This window comes from Botryllus schlosseri, chromosome 10, assembly GCF_051294905.1.
Source record: "Botryllus schlosseri isolate E-star chromosome 10, Bs_hap1, whole genome shotgun sequence".
In the NCBI taxonomy this organism is placed as follows: Eukaryota; Metazoa; Chordata; class Ascidiacea; order Stolidobranchia; family Styelidae; genus Botryllus; species Botryllus schlosseri.
The window spans coordinates 9,964,375-9,978,738 of record NC_137245.1 but is presented as its reverse complement, the minus strand read 5'-3'; the positions used below and the strand labels follow the sequence as shown (position 1 = coordinate 9,978,738).

Here is a 14,364-nt window from a genome sequence, read left to right as displayed (position 1 = left end):
AGATTGCGTATGCTCATGGCAGCGTTGGGATGACTCAAGTCACCTTTTCGTATGACTTGACTTGACTTGATTCGAGTCACATGGCTAAAATGACGTAACGTGACTTGACTTATGACTAGGCGTATCAAAAATGTGAATTGACGCAATGATTCATGAAGAGTGTAGCACAGCAGTTCCGGTGTAGCGAAAGTGCAAAGGTTTCAGAAACCAAACGTTTAATTATTCGACTCTAATCCGTTCTTTTCGGTTTCGCATTGCGACATTTGGCACTATCGGTAGATTGTCTGAGTGCTTCAGTCGATACCACCGGTCCTACATTTGCGGCCGACGGCGAAGGAGTGTTGTCTGTACGGTTGTAAGGACAGCAGTAATTACAGCCGACTACATATCTGTTGCAAACCTAATCACCATCCTAGCATTTTTCCTGTCGATAAAGGCACAATTAAATGCTAAAGACGATGCCTGCTAAGAGTTGTACAGTTGTCTCAAGGGGGATGCGGATAGCGTAATCTAATTATACTGCAAATGCTTGTAGCCTACTTGAACACAGTCCAATGACCGTCTTTTAACCAATTAGATTGCGTGTGGTTACTGGTAGCCTACCTGGTTGCGTGCTGGTATGATACTTGTTCTTAGAAACAAGTATTTGCGGTGGTACCGAACATATAAAATGTTACATTACACATGGACAATACTGGCGATATTTTATAGCGGCAGTGCAGATTATTGATCCAAAGTCGAAATATAAACGTGACACATGGGCTTCGTCACTCCGTCTTTACACAAAATGAGAACATACTGTTGTGATGAAAGAACCAAATACAAATCAGAAAATTTGAAACAAATGGAACAACGCCAATTGGCATTTTGAATTACGCAATTTTTCAATCGGTGTGCGTATATGTTAGCAACAATGACATCCATTGCCTTCGTAGAAGGTTACGCAGGGTATATGCAGTGTTGGGATCAAGTCACTACCTTCGAGTCACGAGTCATTTCGAGTCATTGCGCATATTGACTCGAGTCAAGTCAAGTCAATCGATTTTCGAAGGTGACTCGAGTCAAGTCAAGTCACTCGAATTTTGGAGGGGACTCGAGTCAAGTCAAGTCAAGTCACGAGTCAAGTTACAATTCAAGTCAAGTTGCCTTTTCGAAGTATGAGGCATGCTTACGTCATTGCATTTTGCTAGTTGTCTGAAATACAGATTGAGTGGTTATTGATCGTGGACTTATGATTGAATATAGAGTTAAATATAAACGGAAGAAGGCGCTTTATTGCTCACATATACGTAGAAATGCTTAACTACGTAAGTAATTGCATGGCCTAGCCAAAATAGAGAATAGAGAAACGAATTGATAAGACGCAATATATTACCCATTTAAAAATTGATATGATACAATTCCAGCTTGCGCCGATGGTTGAGAACTATATAAACTATATTGGAGTTCAATTTCAATAAAACAAGAGGTTTGGTTAAGTTAAGAACAGAGAACAGAAATATACATTTTGCTATTAAATTACTTTACTATACTAGTTTACGACAACGTAAGCTCTAAGCTCCGATCACTTCGTTTGCGATCAATTTATTTATGAGAGAACAATGGAGGCTCAGGAAAACGCACGATCATTGAATGATTGCTCGCTCTCATGGGTTACACCAGCGTTTCGCGTACAATCCGAACATATGCAAGATACAATGATTTTTATCGACATCGATTGCTTGATGACTTGAAATTGACTCGTGAATTTTGCTCCGAGTCACGAGTCAATCCACATTTTTGATACGCTGAGTCAAGTCAAGTCAAGTCATTTTAGGAAAGTGACTCGAGTCAAGTCAAGTCAAGTCATGCGAAAAAGGTGACTCGAGTCCGACTCGAGTCAAGTCATGACTCGAGTCATCCCAACACTGGGTATATGCGGTTCATCTGGGCTCGTACTCCCCTCGATCGCAGTCGTTACAAAACAACTCGAGAAAAGCACGGCCGTCGGTCGAACAGCGAAGAAGTGTCAAATGAAATACAGCCTCATCAAAATCGAGCCACGTCGAGCATAATACTGGTTATACAAGTGACCGAGAAGGAAGTCTGGAATCGTCGTTTCAACATCCCCCTCTCAGTCTATTAGATTACATTGTTTCTTTGGCGTCGCGTTGTACATTGTATGTGATGAGCGGATGAAAGCGAGTTATGACCGAGTGTCCAAATTTCTCTCTGTCTCACTCTCTCTCTCCCTCTCTCTCAACAATAAAGTGAAACATCACCCTTTGTGAACTCGGAGTTGAAAGAAAATAATTTGGACGCATTCGAATAAACTGATGTGACGTCACATCTCTTAGCGCACCTCTGCGCCTCGTATTAGTTTTACAGCGACTAGTCCAGGAGTTCTCAGCTTTATTTTGGCTGTTGCCCATTTTCGTGTTTGAAAATGTCCTGTGACCCACTTTTTATCCTAGAGTCAAAGTCCTGTTCATTGTCTGGTAATCACTGCCGCCGATATGACTATTTCCCTAAAATATGCACGCTTTTCACTTAGCCTACTAAGTAGGCTAAAACGCAGTCCTGTAGCGCCATAAAATCGCACGAAGCGCGACTAAAATTCTCAAGTTCAATCGATCTCCTCCAAATAAACAACCAACGAAATAATTTTGGAGCCCTTCGAGTTCCTCCCGATTGGAGGTTTGGAGGGGGGTGCGACAGTTAAAGCCTTCGAATATCGCATGACTCTTGTGTACTTCCGCTGTTTCACTTACGAGGCGAAAATCGATGAACCAATCCCCGCATCCACTGTGTGATTGGGGTTTTAGTTTCACTATGGTGGGGGATAATATAATAATTCTGGGCCTCTTTCCATTAATTATTTGGTGAATGGGATACTACAGAGATGTGGAGAAAGAAATTTTTAGTATGCTAGCTGTACATTACAATGTACCTAGTATGTATTGTAGGTCTATACCTATTCAGTTGCGATGTCGGAACGTTAAATCCAATGATACGATCAATTCATGTTACTCTTACATCATGTGCAATGACTTCATCGCCGGACATTTCAGACCGACTCCGGAATTTGTGTGCTATGCTAAATTCTCAATCCATTACGATTCGTTGCGTTGTTGTCGTATACTTTCACATGAAGTCGATAATTGAGAATAAATTGCAATTGTGGCTATATTTATGTTACAATAATTGAATATTACGACCTGCCGACGTAGGAGTTCAATGCACACCATTTTCAAGGGCATACGACATATTGACACTGCCGGAATACAGCATCACTTTCCAGTTATTATATAATCGAAATTATCTTCGTTGCTGTTGGCAGTAGGTTGTTATAGCCGGGGGACAAAGGCCGCCGTTTACCCTCCCATTTTCGACTGGTATACATTGTGAATCCATACATGTCAGTAGCTCACTACAACTACAATATAACTAAACTTCCACTAATTCTACAATATCCTAAATAGCTCTGAGGCCCACCTCAAATTACTCCTGTGACCCGCCAGTGGGCCATGGGCCACTCCTTGAGAACCACTGGTCTAGTCTATTGGATAAGTTCATCTTACAGAAAATCCAATTGGAATCTGTACCGATTACTGTGAAATATCACTAAATTGAGATTAAAATCCATCATAAAAAGTATCGAATTAATTTTTATCGGAACCCTAATACAGTAATCCTGCTCCTGGCAAAGATAGTTCGGTACGGAAAAGTGTTATTGTCGCTTGTGTGATGCTTTTAGGTGATATTTTGAAAATGATGATACGCTGTTTATGTATTTGTTCAAAGCAATACGGTGACATCATGTATTATCTATATACCGTGTAGCGAGTTTATGATACCTGAATGTTTCCTTCAATTATGGCGGCTGTTTTAAGAACATGCGTGGGGGTTAGGAACTTCCTGTATATACAATGCCCTGTAAAAACATCAGCATCGCAATTGCACAAGTCAATTGCAGGTGCTGAGTGTGGGCTGTTGCATCTTTCGAAGGCGCATGTTCAATCCCAGCATTTCGGAAGGCGGTCTCATAGAGTGAATCAATCTCAAGGTTGGTATAAATGCATAACTTATAAATATGAGATGACAGATGATGACATGTTCATAACTTGTATGCTATGCAGCTTGATTGCGGTCATGAGATGATTGCTGTATGATTTAATTTAATGTCGCCAGTAACATACAAACTGATATGAATTAGAAGAGCTATACCTCAAGTCTCTGGTTCCAGTGACCTAGGTAGCTGCGGCAAATAGTCACCACAGTTGCCGAAGAAGTATCCACCATAAATCACACTATATATAACAAATCGATGTGTAACCTTTTTGCTTCGAAAGAGTCTGTCCATCATGATGGATATCATACATAATGAGAGAAGATGAATAGCTGGATCGCTTGTAATTAGTTGATGGCGGATGTGACAACACGCCAGAGTGACGCAAAGTTCGGTTATTTGCGGTATAATTCTTATACTGTACAACTTTACAACTTGAAAACTCTTACCCACCAATAGCAAACATGGATGCGGACTTGCATATATTTATATATAAACAGGTGGCAGAAGGTCGTTCAGCTCTACTGCATAATGTGCAGCAGTGTTTCCAAACAATTTCAACCCGCGGATGAATTCTGAAATTAGAATCATCGATGCAAATATAATTTCATCATTCGATCAAAGTCTGTTTCGTTCATGCATACATAGTTTCAATACTAGTACCGTGGATAATCCAGCTTCATGGAGGTGTGTTGGTTGGAAAAGGCCAATCGGTCATTTGTTCTTTATTTCAAGATGTCATCAGATAGGCCCTTATGACCGAGAACTTGTTCAAAATTGTATCAGAGCAATAAATCTACTTCTCTCTGCATACATGAGGGCTTGGAAATCGTCGCTTAGCAAAGGAGTTATGTGTTTATGGTATATTTTCCCCTATTTTCCTAGGGACTCCCGTGAATTCACTAACATAGCCTCATTTTAATTTGTAGCAGAAGTAACCATAACTACACGTAATACTTAAAGCAATATCCGGCGTTCACCTCCGGTTCTTGATACAAATAAGGCTCTGTATATGACTCATGCTATCATTGGGAATTGTCTTGTTTTAGCATCTGTAATTCACCGCTATTGCCACTTCAATTTGGATATGTTGCGACTATTACGCCTTTAAAGGCCTTTAAATTTTTTTATTTCTTTCAAGTTTTAAAATTATGCCATAATTGTGTAAATACTCTCCGTAAAACATGTTGTATGAGTCGAGCCTACGGACAATTACCACCCGATATAGCCGACATATATCGATCGGATCGTTGGAACCCTCAAAATAGTCGGTTCAACATTAATAGTACAGCTATTTCGTCAGAGGAGCTATATTAACCCTATATATTCAATTGTCAATGTCAATCCATTATGACCTCACAATTGCATATTGCTCAAAAACAACAGTAAAAAACATGTTTTAAATTAGGTCCTTGTCTTAAACATGTTTGTTTTAAATTGATTTCTGTTTTAAATGCAAGCCTATCTCTATGGCTGTGTGAACATAGCTTTTTTGTCTTGACTGAAATTAAAAGCTGTACACGAGAGATTACTTGCAATTCACGACGAAATGCGACTATGTTTGTAGACAATGCAATGTAAACTCGTGTCAGTCGTATATATATTCGTACAAATAGCATAACCATCGCATTACCATTTGATTTTTTCATCAAAAAGCACCTATTTTGTAAGTGTGCCGCGAGCGTTTTATAATTTTTCTAGTGTGCGAACAAGTTTGTTATGTCTTACACTCCTAGCTCATTATCAAAGTGTTTGACGTACTATTCTGAGTGACTGTGACTATATCGCACGGCCCAACATTAAAATGATGTTAATAGTGAAGCACGGCTGAATTTAAACTTTAAAATTCAATGTTGGAATAGGATTAGGATTGGATATTTAAAAATATAAAAGATCTGGATTTAGACATGAATCTGAAGAATGGGATTTGGATATGGACTGGACATTTTTTAATCCGCTCACCTGTGATAGCTGGCCCCATATAGTGGTGGGTAGCACATCCACATTTCACGGTGGATTTCTACGATGGAAATAGGGTGGAAATGCCTTTAAAGTAGAGGACAGGACCTTTGCGCCTTTAAAAATATGCGGAAACACTATTTCCCCCCAGTTCCATTTTTTACAGTGCAGCTCGAATATATTTAGAACGCAAAGACAGCAAGCGCCAGTTCCTTCTCTTTCCATAAATCCCGGAACAAACATCCATCTCTCTCTCTCCCTCTCTCTCCATCTCTCTCCCTCTCTCTCTATTCCTCTCTCTCTCTCTCTCTCTCCCTCCCCCTCTCTCTCCCTCTCTCTCACTCTCTCTCTCCCTCTCTCCCCCTCTCTCTCAACTCTCTCTCTCAACTCTATCTCTCACTCTCTGTCCTCTAACTCTCTCACTCTCTCTCGTTGCGTTTCGTGAAGCTTCGTATCGATTGCACCCGCTCATTTGTCGTTTACATATATTCCACAGCTTTATCATCAAAAATATGTCGTTGTTTGACGGAAATAAGCAAGCATTGGATGCGCTAACCAATTACATGGCCGAGCAATTATACTTGGACGAGCGGCGTGCGGAGAGAGAAAGAAATTTCAGGAAGCAACACGTTCGCAGACTGCAATTTCAGGACAAACGAGGTCGAATGTAAAATAATTAATATTAACTGCGTTGTTTTACTGGTTTGGTCCCCACCCACACCCAGAGGTGGCTTGTGACGAAGTACTTCCACTTTTCCGAGTTCTAAAGTAACTATTGACTACTTGTACTACTTACTCAAGTAGTTATGTCTTCAGTATAGTCTCACTTCGACTCAACAGTTTTTTTACTCGAAACTGCTTGCTTTTCACACATTGGATTGTTTCAAAGCAGGAAGTAGTATTGGGATATGTTCGCATCACTTTTATAAAGGTCGTGTAAAACTGGGCGAAAGAGCCCTTGTATCATGACAACTAGATGAATATATCTACGTAAACTGCACATACGTGCGGGTCATTTAGTCGAGCAGATGCATCGTGCCACATCGAACGTGACCATGTCCTATTAACTGCTAACAGTATGCAACCCGTCGACCAAATCTACTTGGCGACACTGTATAATTTTGTACTTTTCATACTTTCATTTCTACTTCCGCTTGAGATATTTTGAATTGCATCGTAACTCGTAATGTCTGCTCCAAATTAAGTATTCATTTTCTTCCAATACTTCTAATTCTACTTGAGTAGCAATACTAACTAGTTTGTCCACACGCCATGACTTCGCAGCGATGCCGCCATACCACATTCACAACCTACAAATGGTGGAGGAGGAGGTGATAATGTTGTTTTCGAATATATTAAATTTCGAGTAGAAGTATAGACGTATATTAGGATTGTTCAAAAATAACTTTTTACTCCGCATTCTGGGGATTTACTGATTAAATTGTTAGGTTGCCTCTATTCCAACTGATAGATGTGAACGCATCAGTGTTTAAAAATTTTGAATTTATTATTAAAGTTTTTTGTATTTTTTTCTTCAAATAGCGATGCAAAACGAATTTGCCACAATTCCAACCCGCCGAAGCGAAGTCATTGGAGTTTCTCATTAATAATTCTGGGATTACCCATACCGTCCTATTTTCTCGTATCCAAAATTGTCAACTGCAATATATTCGCTTCTACCGGGTAGTAGTGAGCAAAAATTGTTAAGCGTCGTTTTTTAGACTAGCTATCAATTTCATGGCCTTGACAATAAAATTGAAATATTTTTCTATTGTTTTTAATAAATTCAAAATCTGCAAACTCTGGTGCGTTCAGATCTACCATGTTGGAATCCAGCCAAATTTGGCGTACAGTGTTTTTAGGCAACCTAACTACTTAATCAGTAAATCACCAGAATCCAGAGAAAATTTTTATTTTTGAACAAATCTAACGCACATCTTAACCTTAATACGAATGCAGCCTTTCTAGTGGAAGTCGAAAAGAAATCTTATGCATATTAGCTCCAGTAAGAAGTTGAAGGAGAAAAATCGTATGAGGTGTCGCGAATCTTTGTCAGCCAATAGGTGTTCGCCACTTTCAAAATTGCGAGATCTGGGCTTCACACGTAGATCGACACAAGGTGTCGCAAATATAGACCAGGTTTCCGAATAATACACTTCCCCGAGTCCAATCCGTTCAAAAACTACTTTCAACCGGACAAATTTATGAAATGTTAATAATAAGAAGTATTTAGGGATCAAAAACCGTTAGACGGAGAAACCGAAGTAGTTTATTTGAGTATAAATATACCACGAGTAGAAACAAACTAATTCAGTGATCAGACTTTCTCAAGTTGGCTACTTCTTTACTGATCAGGATCACCTTTGCAGATGGTTATTAGATGTTACCATTATTGAGCTGTTACTTTTTTTAAACGTTGACAAACCTTGAGAACTGCGGCTAATTAAGAAGATCTGATTTTGTAAGGTGCTGACTGTTTTGTTTTTACAGTGGCGCCAGTTGTGGAAAAGATTAGGCGAAAATACAGCACCGGCGAATGCCCGGAATGCGCCCGACGATACAAGATTTTCGAAGCTGTCGTCCTGCGCGGAGACGATCCTGGAAACGAGGAGATTTTCAAACACGTCTGCAAGGGCTCCGCGAGAGTTCGCCAGCGACGTCCACCGTCCGGGGAACACGTCAAACCCACTCAAGCCGATTCTAATCGCAGTCAGCCATCATCTTTTGAAGAAGACATATTAGCTTGAAAAGCACATTCAATGTTCTAATATGATTCGCGATTTCGCGCTTGAGTGACTTCCCGGGATCATGTGAGGCTCATAAGGAAGGTGCCAGTAGTGAAGTACTTCTACTATTTCGAAGTACTTAAATAGGTATTGCCTACTTGTACCGCTTCGTCAAGTGATAATGGATTTTGACTCCCTCTACTAAACCATTTTCAGTATGTTGTGCAAACATGGCCTAAAATAGTTAAATTTTACATAATTGGAGAAATATACTTCTACTTGCACTGGATTGTAAATATACGACGTTACGTACAAGTCCACTAGAGCAACGACGATGAGTACGTTCATCAATTCTGCTCATGAGGGGGTACTGTACAGTTGCATCACCCAAAATAAATTGTGAACAGCAATCATATTTGTATCAGAAACTTATTTGAGCTTCCTTTGTGTTCGTAACTTTCTCTTTACTTTGATAAGTTTGGTAAAAATATTTTGTATGCCTCTAAAATTACACCACGGATATGAAACATGCGGCCCGTGAAGCAATGATGAATTGGTTTTGTTGTTGATGCTATGTTTATTTATCAAGAAGATTTGACATTTGTCGTATGACTGTCATTTGTACGGCAGCTAATGAAATTCACATTGTGCACCAAGAAAGGAGGTCGTATGAAATGGCGATAAAATGTCAAAGTATAATATGCAAACAGTCCGGTTACAAATGGCGGTTACATGATAATAAAAATTCAAAATCGTGGGAAGTTATGCGAGAAAAAATTTGCAGATCGGCAATACAGAAATTCACATTTAATTGGCCCCATTTATCAATAAACAAATCTATGATGAATGTCATATTTTTTACAGATTTTTTATTACTCAGTAAAATTGATCCACAGTTTCTGAGCAGCGGCGAAAAAACTACAAAAATAGGAGTCTACCATTCAAAATGTAAACCCGTGGTTCTTGTCCTTTTTCCTGCAGCGCCCCTTTTCGAAAATTGCCCAAGTCTGGCACCCCCAACAGATTTTAAGGGGTAAGAGTTCGAGGTTCGGTCGGTCTTTTCGGATTGGGACTGCACTATTTGAAATAGCTTGGATCGGATCCGAGGACCACTTGACTGAGAAACTCTATAATAATTTTATGCGCTATATTCGGATCAAAGTAAGGTTGTTATAACAACCAACGGGTGTTGGCTCATACCATCTGGTTCGAGCCTGTTGTACACATCCCGAATTCGCTTTGGCGACTGGCACTACGGGGACGTTATTTGTATTGGGTTTTGTTTCATTGCCTTTTGGGACTAGTAAATCAACTGAGATAACGGTAGATATCTTCGTTCACATTGCATTACAGCATCCAGTTATTTATATTTTTATCAAACAGCTTCAAAGCATCTTTAATGTACTAAGGGCTCTCACTCTGAAGAGTGGTACAGTGCCTTTTTCTTCGATTTCGGCACGCTGCGCGCTGCGGAATAAAATATCTACTGCAAACCATTTTGTGGAAAATCAGTCGAGCTAGCGTGACAGGAGTATTTTAACCAGGAATTGGCGATCTAAAAGTACGCACAATTAATTTTACATGAATTATAATAAACCAGTGCATTCGTGGAACCATTCTGCAAACATTGTCGGCATATATTTCGCGCGGAACTTGACAAAAATTTTCGAGGTTGGACACATTTTGTCGGATGTTAATTTGCGATGAGATGTCAGGGATATATCGAACTGTTGTTTTACTACTATAAAATGACATGTCCCCATTTCATCCTCTACTGAGACGTTATTTTTCTTCAGCGCCCCCTATACCGCCCCACTAAGCCCAGCGCCTCCATATCGCACCTGAGCGTTTCCGCCCCCTTTCAAAATCTAATTCAGTCCTTGGTGGAGCTGGCGACCATGTTACGACACGGTGATTCGTACAAATGAGCAATGAGCATTAGCTGTACTGATCAGCTTTATATCGAATTTCGTTTAAAAAAATTAGTATCAAGCGCATTTCTATCAAATCAAATCAAATTTAGAGTTTACGTCGTCGTAAATAATCCCTCACGAGAGCAAAATTGTACATGTCACACAGCAAACGCCCAACGTCAATGTTGAGTCTTCAATCTAGTTACCATTCCGTGACCAATGCCATAACTACCTCACCCCAAACCCCCAATCGGAGGTGGGGGAGCTCGATGGGGGCCGGAGATTATTTCATGAATGAACTTAATTTCCGCGCCACGAGATATACCAAGACATCTAACGTGTAGACCAGAGGTTCTTAACCTTTTTTCATCCAGCGCCCCATTTCAAAAATTATCGTGCTCTAGCGCCCCCATCCCATATCGTAAGAACTGTAACAAAGACAATAGGCGAGGTAGTGTAATGGTGATGCGTCCGGCTTCTCGATCAGTAGGTCGTGGGTTCGATTCCCGGCCGGGTCAGACCGAAGACTCGAAAACTGGTATCCGCAGCTATCCTGCTAGGCACTCGGCATCCACGGATAGCATGGAGGAGGAGAAGACGGGGGTGCAGACTAGGTGACCTTACGGTCGTATCGGACCTCCGTCTTCAAAACATATCGATGGTGCGGGCGAAAGAGAACATACCATCTCTCTCTCTCCCTCTATCTCTTGGGCTATATCAAAATATTTTCATAACAAACCGGAGGTCAACATGTAACGAAGTATACTCATACCAACGAATCCCACCCCGAATATGTTTAATTATTAATTACGTGACTTACATTTTCCATACAACAACTCCCTCAGCTCTAGCGGTAAAACTGACCACGTGGGCTAGGAGATGATGCAAAATTATAGCAATATCTAATAATATAGGCAATTAGTAATATATTTGACCGATTTAATCATGAACTATGGAAAAATTTCGCGTCTCGCGCGATTAGGTCAGATAACGTCACTCATAACTGGACATAAGAAATCTCGCTCCGAAGTACCGGTGAAAACGTTCATCCCGATGGGGCGTCTGGGTGCGAAGCCTCCCAAAAGTTTGGTCTATTACCCTATATGGAGGCCCAAGACAAACGTTTTGGATGGGGCTGACGAAGTGCTATTTCGGCCGTGTCTGCGACATTGACATCAAATTCAGAGAAGGCTGAGAGTGTACACGCAGTTCAGATATTTTAATAAAATGAACCGAAGCAGAGGCGAAAACTCCTATGCTACACCGTTGTATCCAAGTTATACAGTCCTCAAAGAATATAATGTAAATCAGAGGTGTTACACATACTCTACGCCAGATGATTCCATCCGGTTCGCGAAGCAATTAAGAATATTGAAAAATGGTTGTATCATCCAGCTTTTTTCTATCAAAGGTTTCCTAATATGAAATGCTTTCACGTAACTAATCCCTCCAGACAGAAAACATAGAACCTATTCCACTGCCATATTATACCAAACCTATGGAAATGTTGAGTGTTCATTCGATTTGCAATTATTAACACGCCTATGACATCGACAGCTCACACTCGATTTTCTTGGTAATTTTTCACAGAGTCGCTATACCTCAACGCTAAATTGTTGTATGTGAGTGGTCGCACTGTTGTATAACTTCTGAATCGAAAGTCCCCGGCCTCCGTAGAAACCCGAATTTTTATTAAATAAAAATGAACGAAACCCCAGCTTCCTCCCGTTATCAGCTAAATCTCTTGTCCTCCTGACCGGTCGCGACCCGCTGGTTGGAGCAACTGTCTCGGAGGTTTACAATATTTATATTTAAATTTATTATTTAATCGGTCTGTCATGGCATTTTGGACAATTCCATTGTTTGCGAACGAAGGTGTTAATAGAATAGAACCCCTACTATCCACAATATATATTATTAATAGACTTGATAATGAACGATTTGAAGGTAACATTTTGGCATCATTTGATTGGACCGGCCCGCTAGTGATCAACATGTTTCGATCAGGTTCGCGACCAATATTGTGTAAATATAATATATATATATGTAAATATTTGTTTACTCACTGCCATGTAACCTCTGACTCAAAAGCTCACAAGACCTACAAAGTAATTTGGTATATTCTATTTATTAAATGTGCTCCGTATGCGCTAATTGCGGTAAAAACGATTCACAACATACACCACTTTCTTTAGTGTGGTGAGTTGGTTCATTGTGGAGGTATCAAAACAATATTTTTTTTTACTTTTATCAACACCATCTGCGGGTACAAGTACACGAATGGTGATTTAGCAATGTTGAACAGATTAGAAGCGTCTGAATTTCCATATACAGCATGGGAGTATTCCAACTGATATCGTCCGTGACCAGCAGCCACTGTTTCAGTGGTTTGTAACTATATTCAGACAATCGGCATTATACATATAGGCTATTTATGGTTTCGGCATGCGGCAGTCATTTATGCCAAGGTTTTATTTGGTAATACACTTCGCTAAGTCGCATGTTGGCCGAAACTTCAGAAGTCTTGATGTGTCGCGGAGTGGTAATGGTCGGCGCTGAAATGCCTATTTATAAATCTATTATTGATGCGAAGTTCTTCTTGTGGCGCCGAGGGTACCCATGTTAGAAATCAGACATTCAAACTGCATAAGATCGAGCGAAGCGCGAAGAAAGTTTGGAAGTTGTAGGAAATTTCCCACAGATTACTTCATAATTTATGTTCATGTGCGAAATAATTTTGGGTCCCCTTCGAGCCCCCCCCCCCCCCACACACACAATTGCGGGGTTTGGAGTGCGGCATTTACGGCCCTGCGTATTAGGGTGGAGTGAAAAAGGGAAATTTTTGAATTTCAAAAAAGTGTCTTGATATGTGGTGCCAAATAGCAAATAAATAAATTCTGTCATAATTCTGGGTTCGTACTCCATCTAGTGGTCGTGCACTTTCACCGAACGAGCCGAAAATAGCCAATTTCGTCATATCTTGATAACCGCTTACACTAGAAAGCTGGTTTTAGGCTTAAAAGATGCAGAAGCAACATGTTTCTATCTCACTTCCATAGAACTTACTCTTATAATTGAACAGAAAAAAAGTTACAAGCAAATTACTGATTTTATAGGTAAAATTAAGCACTGAAGCAGTGGGTGTGATGTCAAAATCGTGTAGTGATTGATCTTATGACTGCGCAACATACCCCATCAATTACAACTACTTTTCGAAACTTGCTCAAACAAATGAAGCCCCCTCTAAGTATAAATAGGGCTCGCGCATAGGGTTGGGATTTGGGATCAAAGTTGAGATCCCGGGATCGGGATTTCCCGGGATTTTCGCTTCTCATTCCAGGGATTTCCCGGGATTAGAAAAGTTGTAAAATGCACATACAAGCTCCAAAAACAACATTTATTCCTTGTAATATTGACGCATAATCTGAAAGCATCAAGAGTATCATCGTTCAGACCAGGGTCTCAAACTTAAATTTGTTTGCAGGCCAATTTCGTAGTTTCTGATGACGCAGCGGGCCGCAGCGTCAAATATTGTTATATTCTGTAATTCCGATTAGTTCTTATTTGACGGACCATGCAAACTGGCATTCCATACACCTTGTGAAAATGTGATTCACTATTGGAATAATCACGTTTGCCAAGAAAAAGTAATATTTTTAAATATTTTAATAAAAATATGGTTGTGCTTGGCATAATTTGGCGAAAGAATGAGTTATAG

At 40.1% G+C, this 14,364-nt stretch overlaps 1 protein-coding gene across 1 annotated transcript; it reads left to right on the top strand.

The window, feature by feature from the left end:
• Positions 1 to 3,944: 3,944 nt before the first annotated feature.
• LOC145449119 (uncharacterized) lies at positions 3,945 to 9,393 on the top strand. The gene is made up of 3 exons (XM_080327598.1): positions 3,945 to 4,045; positions 6,504 to 6,667; positions 8,498 to 9,393. The coding sequence occupies exons 2-3, from the start codon at positions 6,520 to 6,522 to the stop codon at positions 8,752 to 8,754; spliced, it is 405 nt and encodes a 134-aa protein (XP_080183724.1). The 5' UTR covers positions 3,945 to 4,045; positions 6,504 to 6,519; the 3' UTR covers positions 8,755 to 9,393.
• The last annotated feature ends 4,971 nt before the right edge of the window (positions 9,394 to 14,364 follow it).